The sequence below is a fragment of the Dryobates pubescens genome, chromosome 24 (genome assembly GCF_014839835.1).
Source record: "Dryobates pubescens isolate bDryPub1 chromosome 24, bDryPub1.pri, whole genome shotgun sequence".
Classification (NCBI taxonomy): Eukaryota; Metazoa; Chordata; class Aves; order Piciformes; family Picidae; genus Dryobates; species Dryobates pubescens.
The window spans coordinates 5,470,372-5,483,942 of NC_071635.1; the positions used below are offsets into that span (position 1 = coordinate 5,470,372).

General features: G+C 43.4%; 1 protein-coding gene across 1 annotated transcript in view; it reads right to left on the bottom strand.

The window, feature by feature from the left end:
- Positions 1 to 1,615: 1,615 nt before the first annotated feature.
- SEC24D (SEC24 homolog D, COPII coat complex component) overlaps positions 1,616 to 13,571 on the bottom strand; it is a 38,160-nt gene continuing 26,204 nt past the window's right edge. The window contains exons 12-23 of the mRNA XM_054172547.1: positions 11,223 to 11,414; positions 10,481 to 10,574; positions 9,066 to 9,182; positions 8,571 to 8,741; positions 7,839 to 7,935; positions 7,132 to 7,277; positions 6,212 to 6,350; positions 5,647 to 5,765; positions 4,846 to 5,025; positions 4,217 to 4,408; positions 3,636 to 3,725; positions 1,616 to 3,311 (exon numbers count right to left, since the gene is read on the bottom strand). Coding sequence (XP_054028522.1) covers positions 3,171 to 3,311; positions 3,636 to 3,725; positions 4,217 to 4,408; positions 4,846 to 5,025; positions 5,647 to 5,765; positions 6,212 to 6,350; positions 7,132 to 7,277; positions 7,839 to 7,935; positions 8,571 to 8,741; positions 9,066 to 9,182; positions 10,481 to 10,574; positions 11,223 to 11,414 — 1,678 coding nt within the window. The 3' untranslated portion in view covers positions 1,616 to 3,170. The remainder of the gene's footprint in view (positions 3,312 to 3,635; positions 3,726 to 4,216; positions 4,409 to 4,845; positions 5,026 to 5,646; positions 5,766 to 6,211; positions 6,351 to 7,131; positions 7,278 to 7,838; positions 7,936 to 8,570; positions 8,742 to 9,065; positions 9,183 to 10,480; positions 10,575 to 11,222; positions 11,415 to 13,571) is intronic.

A 13,571-nucleotide genomic window follows, 5' to 3' on the forward strand; every position in this document is an offset into this window, starting at 1 on the left:
TGGTGCCTGTCTAGATCTTGTCTCATCTTACCATTCTGGAAGAGGCTTACAGTGCTCTGAATAGCTTACACCCTCTAGGGATTAAGTGAAGGATTTGACAATTGCACTAATAAAAGATATTTGGGATGCCTCAGCATGTAGCTTCAAAGGGATGTCAAGATCTTGGTCAGCTGTCAGTCTTTGTGTGTAGATCCTGACATTGCTTTGAGAACATTCCTACTTTCAGACACTGTTGGCTGAAGTGTTGGATGTGCCCTGGGGGGTTTGAAGTTTTTAATGGCCACAGGCTCATTGTTTATGTTCACAGATAGTGAACGCTTTGTTCAGTGCAGTGGCATTTAGACTGCAGGGTAAAGAACAATTTTGATCTAACGATGGGATTAAATGACATTTTCACCCAGATGCTTTAAAATCCTTGGCAGGGGATAGAAATATCCAGAATGCACTCTAGAAAGAATAAATGTACATTGATCAGAGTTGCTGGTCTTGTTTCTTGAACATGGCTGAGGATACGCTGAGTAACTAAGAGATAAGGAGACTCCTCCTGGCTGTAGTAGAAAAAATGATTGCTGCCTCTCAAACTGGTGAAGTTGAACACTGCAGTAAAAACTGCCCAGTGTAATGGGATGAAGGTCCACAAGAGTGCTCTTACAGGTGAAAAAGCAAGCAGTAACTAAGGGCTGTAGTGAAACAAAGTAATTTTAATTACTGTACCAATAAAGCTTAGCTAGCCTAAATCTGAGTTGAGTATCACATGATGATTTTCATGATTGCTGCAACAGTGTCTGTACCTTGGTGCTAGTTCAGCCATGATGTCTTCATGTAGGCAAAATTACCTGCAAGTGAAAGCCTGAAGCACTGATGAATTACCTATGCAGCTGTAAATAGCTCTTACTACAACTTCATGCTGAGCAGCACCTCTGTGCCTGGAGTCCTGGGTCTCTGAAGACTATCCCCAGCGCACAGGTAAGTGACAAGCACACTTTGTTCCAGAACTGTAGGCGTAAACCAGGCTGCCCCAAAGCAGGTGGTCAGTGTTGCTTGGCTGGTCTGACCAGGCCAAGTAGAAGGTGCACACAGCTGTGGTGCAGAAGTGGTCTTTGGGCCATCAGCAGATGCCTTGGAGTAAGGTAAAGAAATGGATCTGAGCAGGAGTGGATTGGCAGGAGCTGTCTGAGAAGTCTGGAATTGCTTCTTCCTACTTCCCAATTCCCTTGGTAAGTGATTGTCCTAAACCAGTTCACTTTTCAGGCTATTTTGGCACATTTCAGACCTGGTTTGAGCAAGTGTAAGAACCGAAAGTTCTGTTTGTTTTAATAAGTAGATCATAACAGATGAGCTGGCCTCTCTTAAGAGTCAGAGTAGCAAAGGTGAGCCCCCAGCAGCCTTTACCAAGCTGTGAGATGCATGGCATTGTTTATGCTGTATAGGCGTGAGCCTTGCTAATTTATCTGCCACACTCCCTCTGTACTGAACTTTCTGTTGCCTTGCAGTGCTTACAGGGCAAGACAGGGAGGAGCTGCATGAACCCTGATGCCAGTTTCCATTGCTAGTTATCCTTAACCACCCTCTGTAGTGCCCTGGGGTACCAGGTGTGGTGCTGCTTTTCAAGAGGTGTTAGATAACTTTTGCCAGCAGCTGATAGCATTAAAAACTTCAACATTTAGTATAGAAAATAATACACACATGATTATTTTATTTAGTAACTGCTTAATTTTTTACACAAGAGTTGCTGGTGACATTTACAGAGGACCCTGATTTGGAATAGCAACAAATACTTCTTACAGGGTAACATCAGCTAAAAAGTGCTTCTCTTGGCAGCTGAATTCAGTCTTAAGATCCATTTGTAATATAGCCACTTATTTAACAGGATAGAACTGTTTTGATAGGCTGTCAAACCAAAACATACATTTTGCCTGCTGATCTTGGATAGTAAAGTGATTAAGTAGCAACACTAACAGGGTTAAAAAGGCACTTTTTTTTTTTTGAGGCCCAACTCTTATCCTTACCTTTGAGAAGGTTTGTGTTCTTGGAAACACTGATGTTTGTTACAACAGCTTTTCAAGTTTGGAGGCGTTGGTCCTAAAGATGCACAGACTGCTGAAGTATCTGAGGTAAATAGTGCAGCCAAAGGCTCTGGCTTTCTCACATCTGCCTTAAATATTGGTATGAGCAGAGGTTTGTTTTTCAAAGCAGTGGCTGTTGAAAAAAATCAGCCTTAAGAGAGGTCACCAAAAGACTTGGTATGAGGCAAGAGGCTGGCTTTCTATAGCACCACAAATACCCTCTGGTTAATGTGTCAGCTGACTTAGCTGACCTGCCACTGAAATTTAGAGGGACAGATGGTTATCTGAGTTGGATTGGGAATATTCCAGTTAGCAAAGGCAGTAATGAAACCCTGATTTGGAAGATGTAATTGAATAAGTCTGTTAATTTAATTGCTGCCCCTAACACTAGAGAATTGTACCACAGTAGTGTGGCACTGACTGCCGAACTCGGCCAGAAGGTTATGTGAGTGCTGTTCTTCCTGTGGTCCATACTGTTTGCTAGATTTACTCTGAAGTCCAGTTACAAACCGATAGCCCTGGGTGTGGAAGGTGACCCAGCACTGTTTCTGTGGAAGGTGATGCTTGTTCCTTCCAGAAAAAGGGGATTGTCTTTTTGGAGATTTAAACATCCTTCCTGCAAAAGTACACAGCCTGGACTACATGATTACTGCAATATGATTCACTCGATGCCCTCACTTAGAAAAGCAGTGAGTTGTTTTTTCCACTTCTGCGTAGACTTCTAGCATCTTTCCTGGCTTCTGTATAACTTAGGACTAGTAAAAGGAATAATTAGAGTTCTTTCTGTTTTCTAAATGGTATTTTAATAGATGCATACTATATGCTCCTAAAGCCATGACAGTTTGAAATCTGGCAGTTCGCTTGGAGAAAGAGTCAGGACTCTCAGAATATAAATACCTGAGTGCAGAACTTACTTCCTATTCTACAGCTTAAGAAAGCTAAATGCTCAGTGAGAGGTGGTGTGAAATGAAACTGTACAAAGAGAGCACAGAAAAGGAGCACTAAAGCACAGCAGAATGCCCAGGTAGGGTGGAGCTGTGGGCCAAAGACAATGATTGTCCCTCTTGCAAAAATCAAAGACACTGACAAAATGTTTGAGTTTCCTTAACTGAGCAGCTGGCAGATCTCTTTGTGAATGCAGCACAGGAAATCCACATAGGAAGCGCCTCCATAAATACTCTTGTCTTCTACCAGCAACTGGCGGAAGAGCATCTCCGGCTGCTCCCGCTGTTTCACTATCACCAGCTGGAAAGGTAAAAGATAACACTGAGGAACAATCACAGAGTGGTACTATAGGTTTCCTGGGTATTGTCATCTGCTGGGGTTAGGATAACCACCAAAACTGAATCGGTGTCCACATTTCAGTAGCTGTGTTTTTAAACTAGAGTGAATTAAGGTTTGCAGAATAAAATGGTAACCTTTGGCCATGAGCATTCTTAAGAATAAAGCACTGCTGAGGTGCTTGTGCCCATGCTGGAACTCCCTGCAAGTGCTGATAGGTAAAGCTTTCCACAGGTCAATCTTGTCATAGCCAGTACTGTTCTTGTGAGCAGGTATGAGAGGCGTTACCTTCATAGTGTAGGGCTTCTGGCTCTGGAGGTGCTCCAGTATTGACTTCAGTTTCTTAGAAACTGGATTGTCCAGGTCGGGTAGTGATGTCTGTTCAAATGACAGCATGGCAGGGTGTTAAAAGTCTAGTCATGGCTCTCAAGCACTCACTCAAGAGCTGCTGCTAGTTGATGCAAGTTACTGTGGATTTGATTCTAAACTGGGAAATGCTATTCCCTTCACAAAAATGTCTCATCTGTCATCTTAAAAAGACTCCCCTGCCTATGCCATTTTTCAGTGTATGACAAGCTCAGGAGAAACTTTTAACCACTGCAAATCCTTTGTTCCCATTTTAGCAGTACACAGTCAATAACTTTTATGTGCAACAATGAAAGTTTAAGGTGGTTAGAAAACTATTACAAAAGCTTCTCACTTGTAAGACTGTAAAAGCTTATTACATGTTTTTTGTATGTCAGACCCCTTCTTGTGGCTTTACACTTCCTGGTGCTTACCTGGTCCTGTTTTTAGCTGAATCCACCTCGCCTGGCCTTACTTAAATTGTAAATTACAGCAAAGAGACCAGTCAGTCTCCATCTACTCACAGCCTCGGTGCTGATGTGCGCAAAGGATGGCACGTTGAAGAGCCCCTGGATGAGCTCTGGGGGTGCGCTGACTCCCAGCCACAGGAAGAGAGTCAGGCCATTGGCCAGCAGGAAGGCTCCTCCTTCTGAGAGACGTTCCTCAGAGCAGCGGATGGCAGCTGGCACCACATCGCTCTTTGGATCCAGGCTGTGCTGTGAGGCAAAATTAAATTGAGTTGTAGGCTCCAGCTACTGGAAAAGCAGCTACTGAAAGGGTTACTACATCTAAGTGGTTCCTCTCCAGGTTACAGGCATTGGAAATCAAGACTCTTTCAGTTAACACAGTGTGCACAAGAAGGCCTGCTGTGCACAGGCCCACCTACGCTGACCTTCAGGAAAGTTAGCACCTTGCTGAAAGTACAATGAGGTTCTTCAAGGAGGCTTATGTCTGACTGATGATGTTGTTACCTTCTCACTTTCCATTAAGCCAGAGCTCCTACTTCCTCACCTCATTTTATTTCTACTAGCAGCTCCACCACAGGAAGAATGTAATCCAGCATGGTATAGCATAACACCTGCCCAGCAAGCACAATGCTTCCTGACAATGATAGTGTCACAGCATACTGAAGACAGTTGTGCACCATACTCACAATTGGCAGGAGCTGGGGATAGAAGAGCAGCTGTGTGTCAGCTACCCCCATAGACAGGACCAGCTGTCGTTGGTGAGCTCTCTCGTCAGTTGGGATCTCTGGCCTGCCCATGAGCACACAGCTTTTCAGCAGACAATTCATGTACACTGGCAGCACCTTCATGGCATCTGGAAGGATGAGCTGAAAGGCAGGGAAAGCTTGGTAATACAGCCCATGTGCTACAGACTTCATTTACATAAATCACTGAAAATGAGATGACCTAAATACAGGCCATGCTCAGGTTGTGGGGAGTAAGTGACCAGGTTCTTAGCTGCTTTATTTGCCAGAGGATCTAACTGCTTTATCTTAACCACGGAAATTTTTTCCTCCTCTAGCAGTTTGGCCCTATCCACACGATACATTTATCCCTCCAGCCCCGAATCACCTACATGCAAATTCAGATTATTTACTAAGATAAATCCTATTTTCATTTCATAACAGTCTTACTTGTCAGAAAGTGGAACACTAAAATGTTTTAACAACACACACAAAAAAAAGCAAAGCTGTGTGAGTCAGCCCATAATTGCTGCAGGAAGAAAAAGGCTGGCTGAGCATCCTCAGAGTTTGCTCACTGACATTGCCACTTATGCCAGAACAACAGCCTCCATATGCTGCAATTGCTATCCATGAATCCCATGCATTTGAAAGGAAGGGAAAAGCTTGCCCTGAACTTTTCCTTCCTGGCACTGGTGATAGTGCAGGGGTGGTTCTTTATCTGCTGCAAAGCCTGGCTGGGGAAGACAGAGCTGGGGTGGGTTTTACCTGGCTTACTGCTGAGGGGCTGGCACAGTTCTTCTTGTAGCAGGCCAGCATGTGAGCTGTCTGACTGACCAGGATGTCTCTCACTATCTTCAGGGGCTGGCTGAGAATGGCTTTAAAAGCTGCAGATACAGAAGGAAAGTACATTCAAGATGGGGACGTACTCGAAGTACCTACATTCCGGTAGCTTCTACTATTAGCACAAGGTCTACAGCTGCTGGATTTTAGTCTCCTAGACTTCTTGGAGGATGTTTAATCACCTTTGCCCAAACACCACCCCCTATTTCCCCAAGCCTCTAGCAGTGTTAGGATGTCCATTTCTACAGCTTTGCATATCGCATGTCTCTACTCACCCTCTCAGGTGTTACTTTCATGGCAGCATGTCTAAAATGCGCAAAATCTCTTTTCAGTTTCATAGTACTGCAAGAGCTGCTAAGGCTTGGGGCAGCACGTTACAAAACATTTCCCACAGGATAATCCTTTCGGCTCCCTTTCCTTCCCCTCCTTCTACCCCACAGTGAAACAACAACCAACCAAACAAAAATAAATCAGTCTGTTACTTTTTTACCTGACTTGGCAAAGAAGTTGATGAGTGCATCAGTCTCACAAGTCTTGTAGACATCAGCTAACTGGGAGCTGCAGTTTAAGCCTATGTTGTGTATGCGAAGTCGTCTTTGTCCACTCACTGAGGTGTAGAGGACGGCACACTGCAGCAGAGCACCAAGTTACCATTTATTGTTAAAGCAGGCAGGAGCCACCCACTTTGTGTGCAAGCAGCACGTTCATTACTTCTGAAGACAGCCTGGCATTAGGGTGCTGCTTCAGTGCTCCTGGCAGCTACAGGACCAACATACCTGTACCAGATGGCAGTCTACTGAATGTTGTAAAGCCTACCCACCTTAAAATTGTAAACAACAACATGATTGATTGAAAGCTTACTACTCATTTGCTACACACTGATGGGATCATTTGAAAAAACGACCAGTGATGATTGTCAATTCCCAAGTCTCACACTGTGTAATATTTGAATGGTTCAAATGGCTGTAGCTGAAGAGACATCACACATGTGGTGAGAAGCTTGCTGAGAAGTGGTCTGCCCATCACGCTACCTCTTGGCAAAACCCCAAACTTCCCAGTCTTGAAAAGCTGACTGATTCTTTTTACACGAGTAAGTTGCATAAGAGGTCCTGCATCTACTATGGGCTTAGAAATAAGAAGCTTGGCTAATTCTATGCCTTACATTTAAAACCATGCACCCTGTAACATTCTCTGTCATGGAACAAGCAAAAGGTCATGACTAAACATCCAGAGGAGTAAGAACAACCTCTCATTTATTCGTGTTTTGAGGTAAGATGCAACCTTTGGCTAGTCAAAACCTTTTGTTTGTGGCAGGCATTATGTCAGAGCCTGGGCAAGCTGTGCCTTGCTCCCATCAGTCCTACATCATAAATATTGTCATGACCTTACATGTAATTAAGATGTTTTTACCTGAATTAAGGCTCCACTGTCTTCACTTAGTTTGTCATCGTGTTTGAACTCCACAGTCACTGCCTTGTCACAGTCAACTGCTGCCATCTCTACATCCGTGGTGTTGTTCATGTAAATAGCACCAAAGAAGTCAGTAGCCCTGAAGCCTACAGGCAGATTAAAACAAAACCAAACAACCTCCTGTTTTAAAGTGGCCAATAAAGCAGGCGTTATTTCATTACTTTCTTTCTTTACTTCATTTGCTTAGTGACAGGAATCCTTTTCACTCTGGGATTTGCATTCTCGGGGTGCTACCAGCTGTCCCTCCCAGTAACATTTTTTGACAGTAGGGTGAGAGGGAAACTGTGATGGGACTCAGAGCACCAGAACCTTTTACACTGCTGACTTGGCCACTGCATGTGTATGTTTCTCAAATACTTGCAGCTGAGCTAAGCATGAACCACAGCAAGTAGGTAACAGTGATGTCATCGAATTATGAAAATGAAGGACCACCTAAGTGCTCAGCAGCAGCACTTGTGTATCCCACTTCCTTGCAATCCTAGGTGCATGAATTACCACCAGAAGCCTTGCTCCCATTTGATCAGTCCATCCGCTTACTTTTCAAGACGTACAGTACAATGAAGCTAAGCTAGCCTGAACCGCCAAGTTTTAAATCCCACACTGCCATGTGCATCCATATTTGTTTTGGCCCCAGTAGGTGCCGTTACCTGTACTCGTCCGAACCCTCATTATGGCATCAAATCCGGTCTTCTTCTCCACGTCCCTCCTGAGGTCGCTTAAGAACTGGGAGCTGTCGGCATCGAGCTAGTAACGCAACGCAAAGCAAAGCTGCAGATCACCACAGGATGGCAGCAGCACAGCACAAATACAACCCTCTCCCCTCCCTGCTTTTCACAGCTCTTCCTTTAGAAGGGGATGGCCCGATGTTTGTTCACAGAAAAACACACACGCCCAAGTGCCTGCCAATTCATCCCTAGGCTAGGAGATCCACAAGTTCTAGCCAATCGAACCAGCTCCAGTAAGGTTGGTTCTTGCACTTCACCTTGCAGCACAGCCTTAAAAAGTACAGAGCAGTCTTGCTGGTTTCTCAAAAGGCGGCTTCTGCAGTCAGGTCCTGACACAGACAAAATCCCCTGCCCAACAGAGAAACTGTCAGCAAATGTCAAAACCAGGTGACAGGACAGCTTTTTGGGTCTTTATCATAGGCATTTTTACCTCTGTGTACAGGAAGTAATTAACTTTCCTACTCAGATGCCAGCAAATTTAAGGGGATTCAATTTTAAGATACCAACCAATTTATTGTTGCAGAGTATGTATTTGAGCCTGCTCTGTTGTGGAGCTTTAACTAGAGTCACTTCTATGTTAAGCAGGGAAGCATAGTTTGAAATGAAAAGGAAACTAACAAAACCCAAGCCTTTTGTATCTGAAAGGAGACTTACCTGGAAATTGTTGTACTTGTACAGTGTTCCTCCAGTGTACATTGTGACAAGCCCCATGGAGGCTATGTCCACGTACTGATTTGGGAAGAGGAACAAGTTGACACAGCAGCCGTTAGCCACACAATCCTTAGCTAAGGCCTCGTAAGCATTTGCCTGGGGCTGGAAGAGTGTCTGCATAAAAATTAAAATACCTAACATTAGACACTGTCAGTAGCCAACCACAATCCCAGTGCCCCCTGAGCAAAGAAGCTGAAGTGGAAATCTTAAGTGAGGCATGGATTCCATGAAGAACCTGTTCCTCCTGTCCATGTACTGGTATGCATGGAACCAACTGCACATTCTAACGAAGGCGAGCTCACTAAGCAGGCTCTTGGCTGGGTGCAGTTATTGGCAGCATGAATATCCCTACATAACCAGGGAATATTACAGATTTAACACAGCTCGGTAAAAGAAACAATGCAAAAAACCCAAGGCTCACTTAAGAGTATAAAATACCTTTTCTTTATCTGTATTGAGTAGTTTTTTGTCATCTCTGTTTCTCAGCTTCCCTGGTGCTTCTGCAGTTGGCAATGAAGAGTGGAAGATAAACAATTTTCCAGCACATTCTGCAGCCTGTTTCAAAGACACCATATTGGCATATTTGTTACTGCTAAGGTAAACATTCATATGCTGTGGTATCTCAGAGAGCAGTGTAAACTTTTGGCAAGATCCTCAGGGCTAAGTGACTTGTTTAGAGACTCAAAACTTGATGGAAATAAGTCCTGAAACAAGCTGGGTCAGTAATGCATTGCTACAGTAATTCTACACAGGCATCAAAATCTTGATGGGCAAAACTAGGAGTACTTCTCATGGAGACTTTCCAATTGGATACAATCATTAGGATTCAAGCACCCAAAATACAAATACTAAACTTAAGAGGTGCTTGCTTTTACAGCCAGCAAAGGAAATGCAGAACTCTGGCCTGTGTTTGTTTTGTAGACGTCAAGAGTTAGGGAAGAGCCTCCTGACAGGCAATAACCAAAGGCTAGTTTTGCACACACTTCTGGCAGCATGAGTGACTAACAAGAACACAGGTATGAATGACAAGTTACTTAAGAAACAGATTTGAGGAATGTTGTTCAACATCTGCTCAAAGCTCCTGCTTTGCTTGTACGCAGCTCGCAGATAAATCAACCCCTTCCAAAAAGGCCACTGGTTGTTTTCTGCCCCCACAAATCTCGTGGTGAACCCTGGTGGCATTCTTCTAATTGGCAGCACTCCATGGAAATGTCACCACTTTGGAGGATGTCCTGGACATACAGAAAGTGACTGGGGATGAATCTTGACCTGTGCATTCATTTCCAGCTGTATTCAAACTGTGAGAACTTGTCAGTTAAGCAGAAGGCCTCCAACCCCTACCCAATTCAGTCATAAATAGCCATAAATATCTCGTTTTGCACAAGTCAGCGGGAGGAGAACAGGCAGGGCAAAACCATGTCTTGTATCAACTCTTTTCTCATACTTCACTTAGGCAAGGACTAGGTATCTGCAAACATCCCCAGTATCTGTTTAGTTCTGTCACAGTAACTAAACACTTTTTTTTTTCCCCTCTCAAATGCTGAACAAGAAACTGACTCCTGCTCCTCACCTCCCAAGTATCTGTTCTATGCAGAATAGACTCTAGGGACTGGTTTCCCTCAGTAAGCAAGATGTGGAAACAGATGTTACACTTTTGACTACAGCAGTTCAAATGTACAGTTAGAATAACAGAACATTAGTGCTGGAAGCCATCGGCAACTTCTTTGTTCCCAGTTTCCCGCGGTGACTTGCAGGATGACTTGCGACTGGCTTTAGCAAATGAAATTTCTGCAGCTTATCAAGTCTTAGTCTTCTGAAAGAGCTACTCCTCTGCAAGACAGAAACACACTCACCTTTAGTGCCTCCATGCCAGCCTGGATAACAGGAGCAAAGATGGTCTCACTCTCGTTAGTGTCTGCAAACATCTCTGGAATCTGGTCCAACAAACTATGAAAGAGTGAAGGATCAGTGTCAGCTGGTCAGCACATTTGGGATAATCCCCAGACATACCTTGTAACATACCAAGTCTTCACACAGGAAAATGTAAATTTGCATGGAAAACATTTCAGACAACCACAACTAACCACAAACAAACAAAAACACACATGAATTTTGATGGCTCAATGCCTTAGGATTCCAGTCAAACAAAATACCAATTTTTACATTCTAGGAGGTGCACTGTTTCAAAGCTGGTAACATAAAGGAACACATTAAATATAACTACAAAAATACAGAGTTGCAGTGTACTGTAAGGACCTGAGAGTCCTTGCAGATCCTACTCAGGTGTGCATCATACACATCACAAGGGGACAGACATGCACCATGGCACAGAGCCACAACCCCCCTCCCAACTCTGAAGCAGCACAGCTGAAGACACATGGTTTACACTTGACCTAAATATGCTTTCAAATTCAGCACTGGAGGGTGGTTGGTAGCACTCTCTGCCTCAGAGGTGGAAACATGAAGCATCTGCTGGCTTCTAAAGTACTGCAATAAATAGAGGGACCCCCCAAAATCCAATTATCCAATTGACTACAAGGCATGCCACACACAAGCTTTAAGATCTTATTCCCATATGCAAAAAGTATACTTTACTTGATAACAACAGATCGTGATTCCTGGAAGTTAACAAGGAAACCATCCAGCAAAGGAACAAAAACTTCTCCAACATCTGACACCACCATCATCTGAGGCTGGGCTAAGCTGCTTTTTACATTGAAGAAGTGGAGGACCTTGTTGTAAGTGACAAAACCAACTCGAATTGCTGAGGATTCTTCTTGATCTTCTCTGTAAGAAAACCAAAATCAACTGGTTATAATTCCAGAATTCTGACCCATGCAACAAAAGCATCCCTCTGAAATGCAAGGCTGCCTCCAAAATCCAGTGTCTGTACTGGAAGCAAACAACAACAAGCAGATGCGATGGCCTTAGTCCTTGCCTTAGGTCAAATTGAAACACTGATAAGAACTGTTGCACTCTTAATTTTAAATAATTATACATATCTATGTCAATGCTATCAGCTGACCATCCCACCCAAGCAGTCAAAAGTCCCCAGGATGAAGAATAAATCATGCTGTCCTCAAAACATGGAGAACAGGACAATTAGTTACAAGATGGACTCAGCAAATCAGATTCATTTAGAATATATGATAATTCAGTGTCACTGATGATTGATGCCTAGTAAGAACAATGTCTAGGCTCCAGTGTTGCCTGGTGACACCGATGGGTCAATTTCCTGCTTCAGAACTGCTTGGAAGCAGGCAAAGTACTGTTAAATCGCCCCTAGCTGTGTATCTTAAGTTCCCAGCCAACCAAAGGCAGCAAATCGCTGCCAGCAGACAACAGAGCAGGCTCAGCCTCTGTTCTGCACAGCTGCTAGTGAGTCTGATTAGCTGAGCTTATTAGCACACCTCTACACACATTGCTCTGGATTTCTCTGTATTTCTCTCTAAGCTTGGAAACATCAGTGCTAAAGTTTCAAGGAAGCAACTAATGTGTTTTCTGCTGTACTGCAAGTCTACAAAACCAGCAAGTTCTTCACCCCAGGTTTTTGAGCCACCTACTCTGACCCTTTCTTTGTTCCTCTAACTTCTCACTTCACAGCCACTTTCACAGGCTCACCTGCCACAGACCTTTATGCCTTCTTGTGACACAGATTGTTTTGCTACCCCAAGTCTTTCCTCTCCAAATTAGGAGCTAAGAGTGAATTCCCAGCACAGCACCTTGACCTCACATGCTAACAGCAGAATATTTTTGCAGGTGTCCTTGTCCAGCAACAGAAAATGAACACACAGTGACCTTTGTGTCTCAGCACTGAAATACAAAAGCTTCACCCCAAGTTCGGACAGAATGCCTTATGTGTTGTCTTTTTGGTTGTGTTGTTGGGGGTTTGTTTTGTTTTACATTAGTATTGTTTAAAGACAACAGAGATGTCTGAAGAAACCAGTGGGCCTGCCCTTTATTTTTTTATTGCCTTATTTTAGCAGACATGAAAACCTTGGGCCTGCAAGCAAATTACTTAGCAGCAGATCTCTGCAGCGTGCTGGTGAGGCGAACGAATGTGTCTTTTTTGTGAGGTAGACAGATTTGCTTTCATTTTTGATTCAACTTTCCCTATTCAAGCCCAGGTGTTTCTACATTGACAAATGCTTTTTGTTATTACACTCATGCCTTTTATTATCTTCAGTCATGACCAATCCTGATGGAAAGCTCTGAGATATGTTCAAGATGATATCAACCACTTGTGTCTCAAGTACTTTATCAGTGAAGATTACGCTGGAGAGATGGCCTTACATGGGCATCTGACAAACCAGCCCCCCGCCCTGGACTGGAATTTCTTTCATGCACAGAGATCCCAGAAGGACACAGGATAAAAGATTTTTAACATATCCCAGATTATCTCAAGGATCTCATCTCCCATCCTGCCTCACTTTGCTCTGCCCATTTCTTAAGTCTGTTCTCTTGCAAGCGTTGTTATTTGGAATGCATTTTCTTTATGTTCTTCAACGTTTTTATATGCCTTCAAGAAGCATCTTGTCTACTTAATTCCTCAGTCTTTCACTGCTCTTTTAAAATTTAAATCATGCAGACACACAATGAAAAATTATACTAACAAACTAGAAACTATACTAAGATAATTTCCTGTCATTAATATTGATCAGTAGCAATACTACTGCTGTGTACTTAATGCTCACAAAGCAAACGAGCTGTATTTGATAAAATGCTTGCTGCCTACAAGACTCGTACTCCTCCCAGACACGCATCAGGCAGAAAGAATCTTTCAAAGTTTGCTAACTAACAATAAAAGAACCAACCCTCTGGCTTTAGATATTCTTGCTGTTCTTGACCATTCTGGTTTTAATATTTCCCTATTTAATTTTCTGAAAAAAGCAGCACCGCAGTAAAGACAATCACAGCAAGTGACATCAACACCTACAAGCTGGG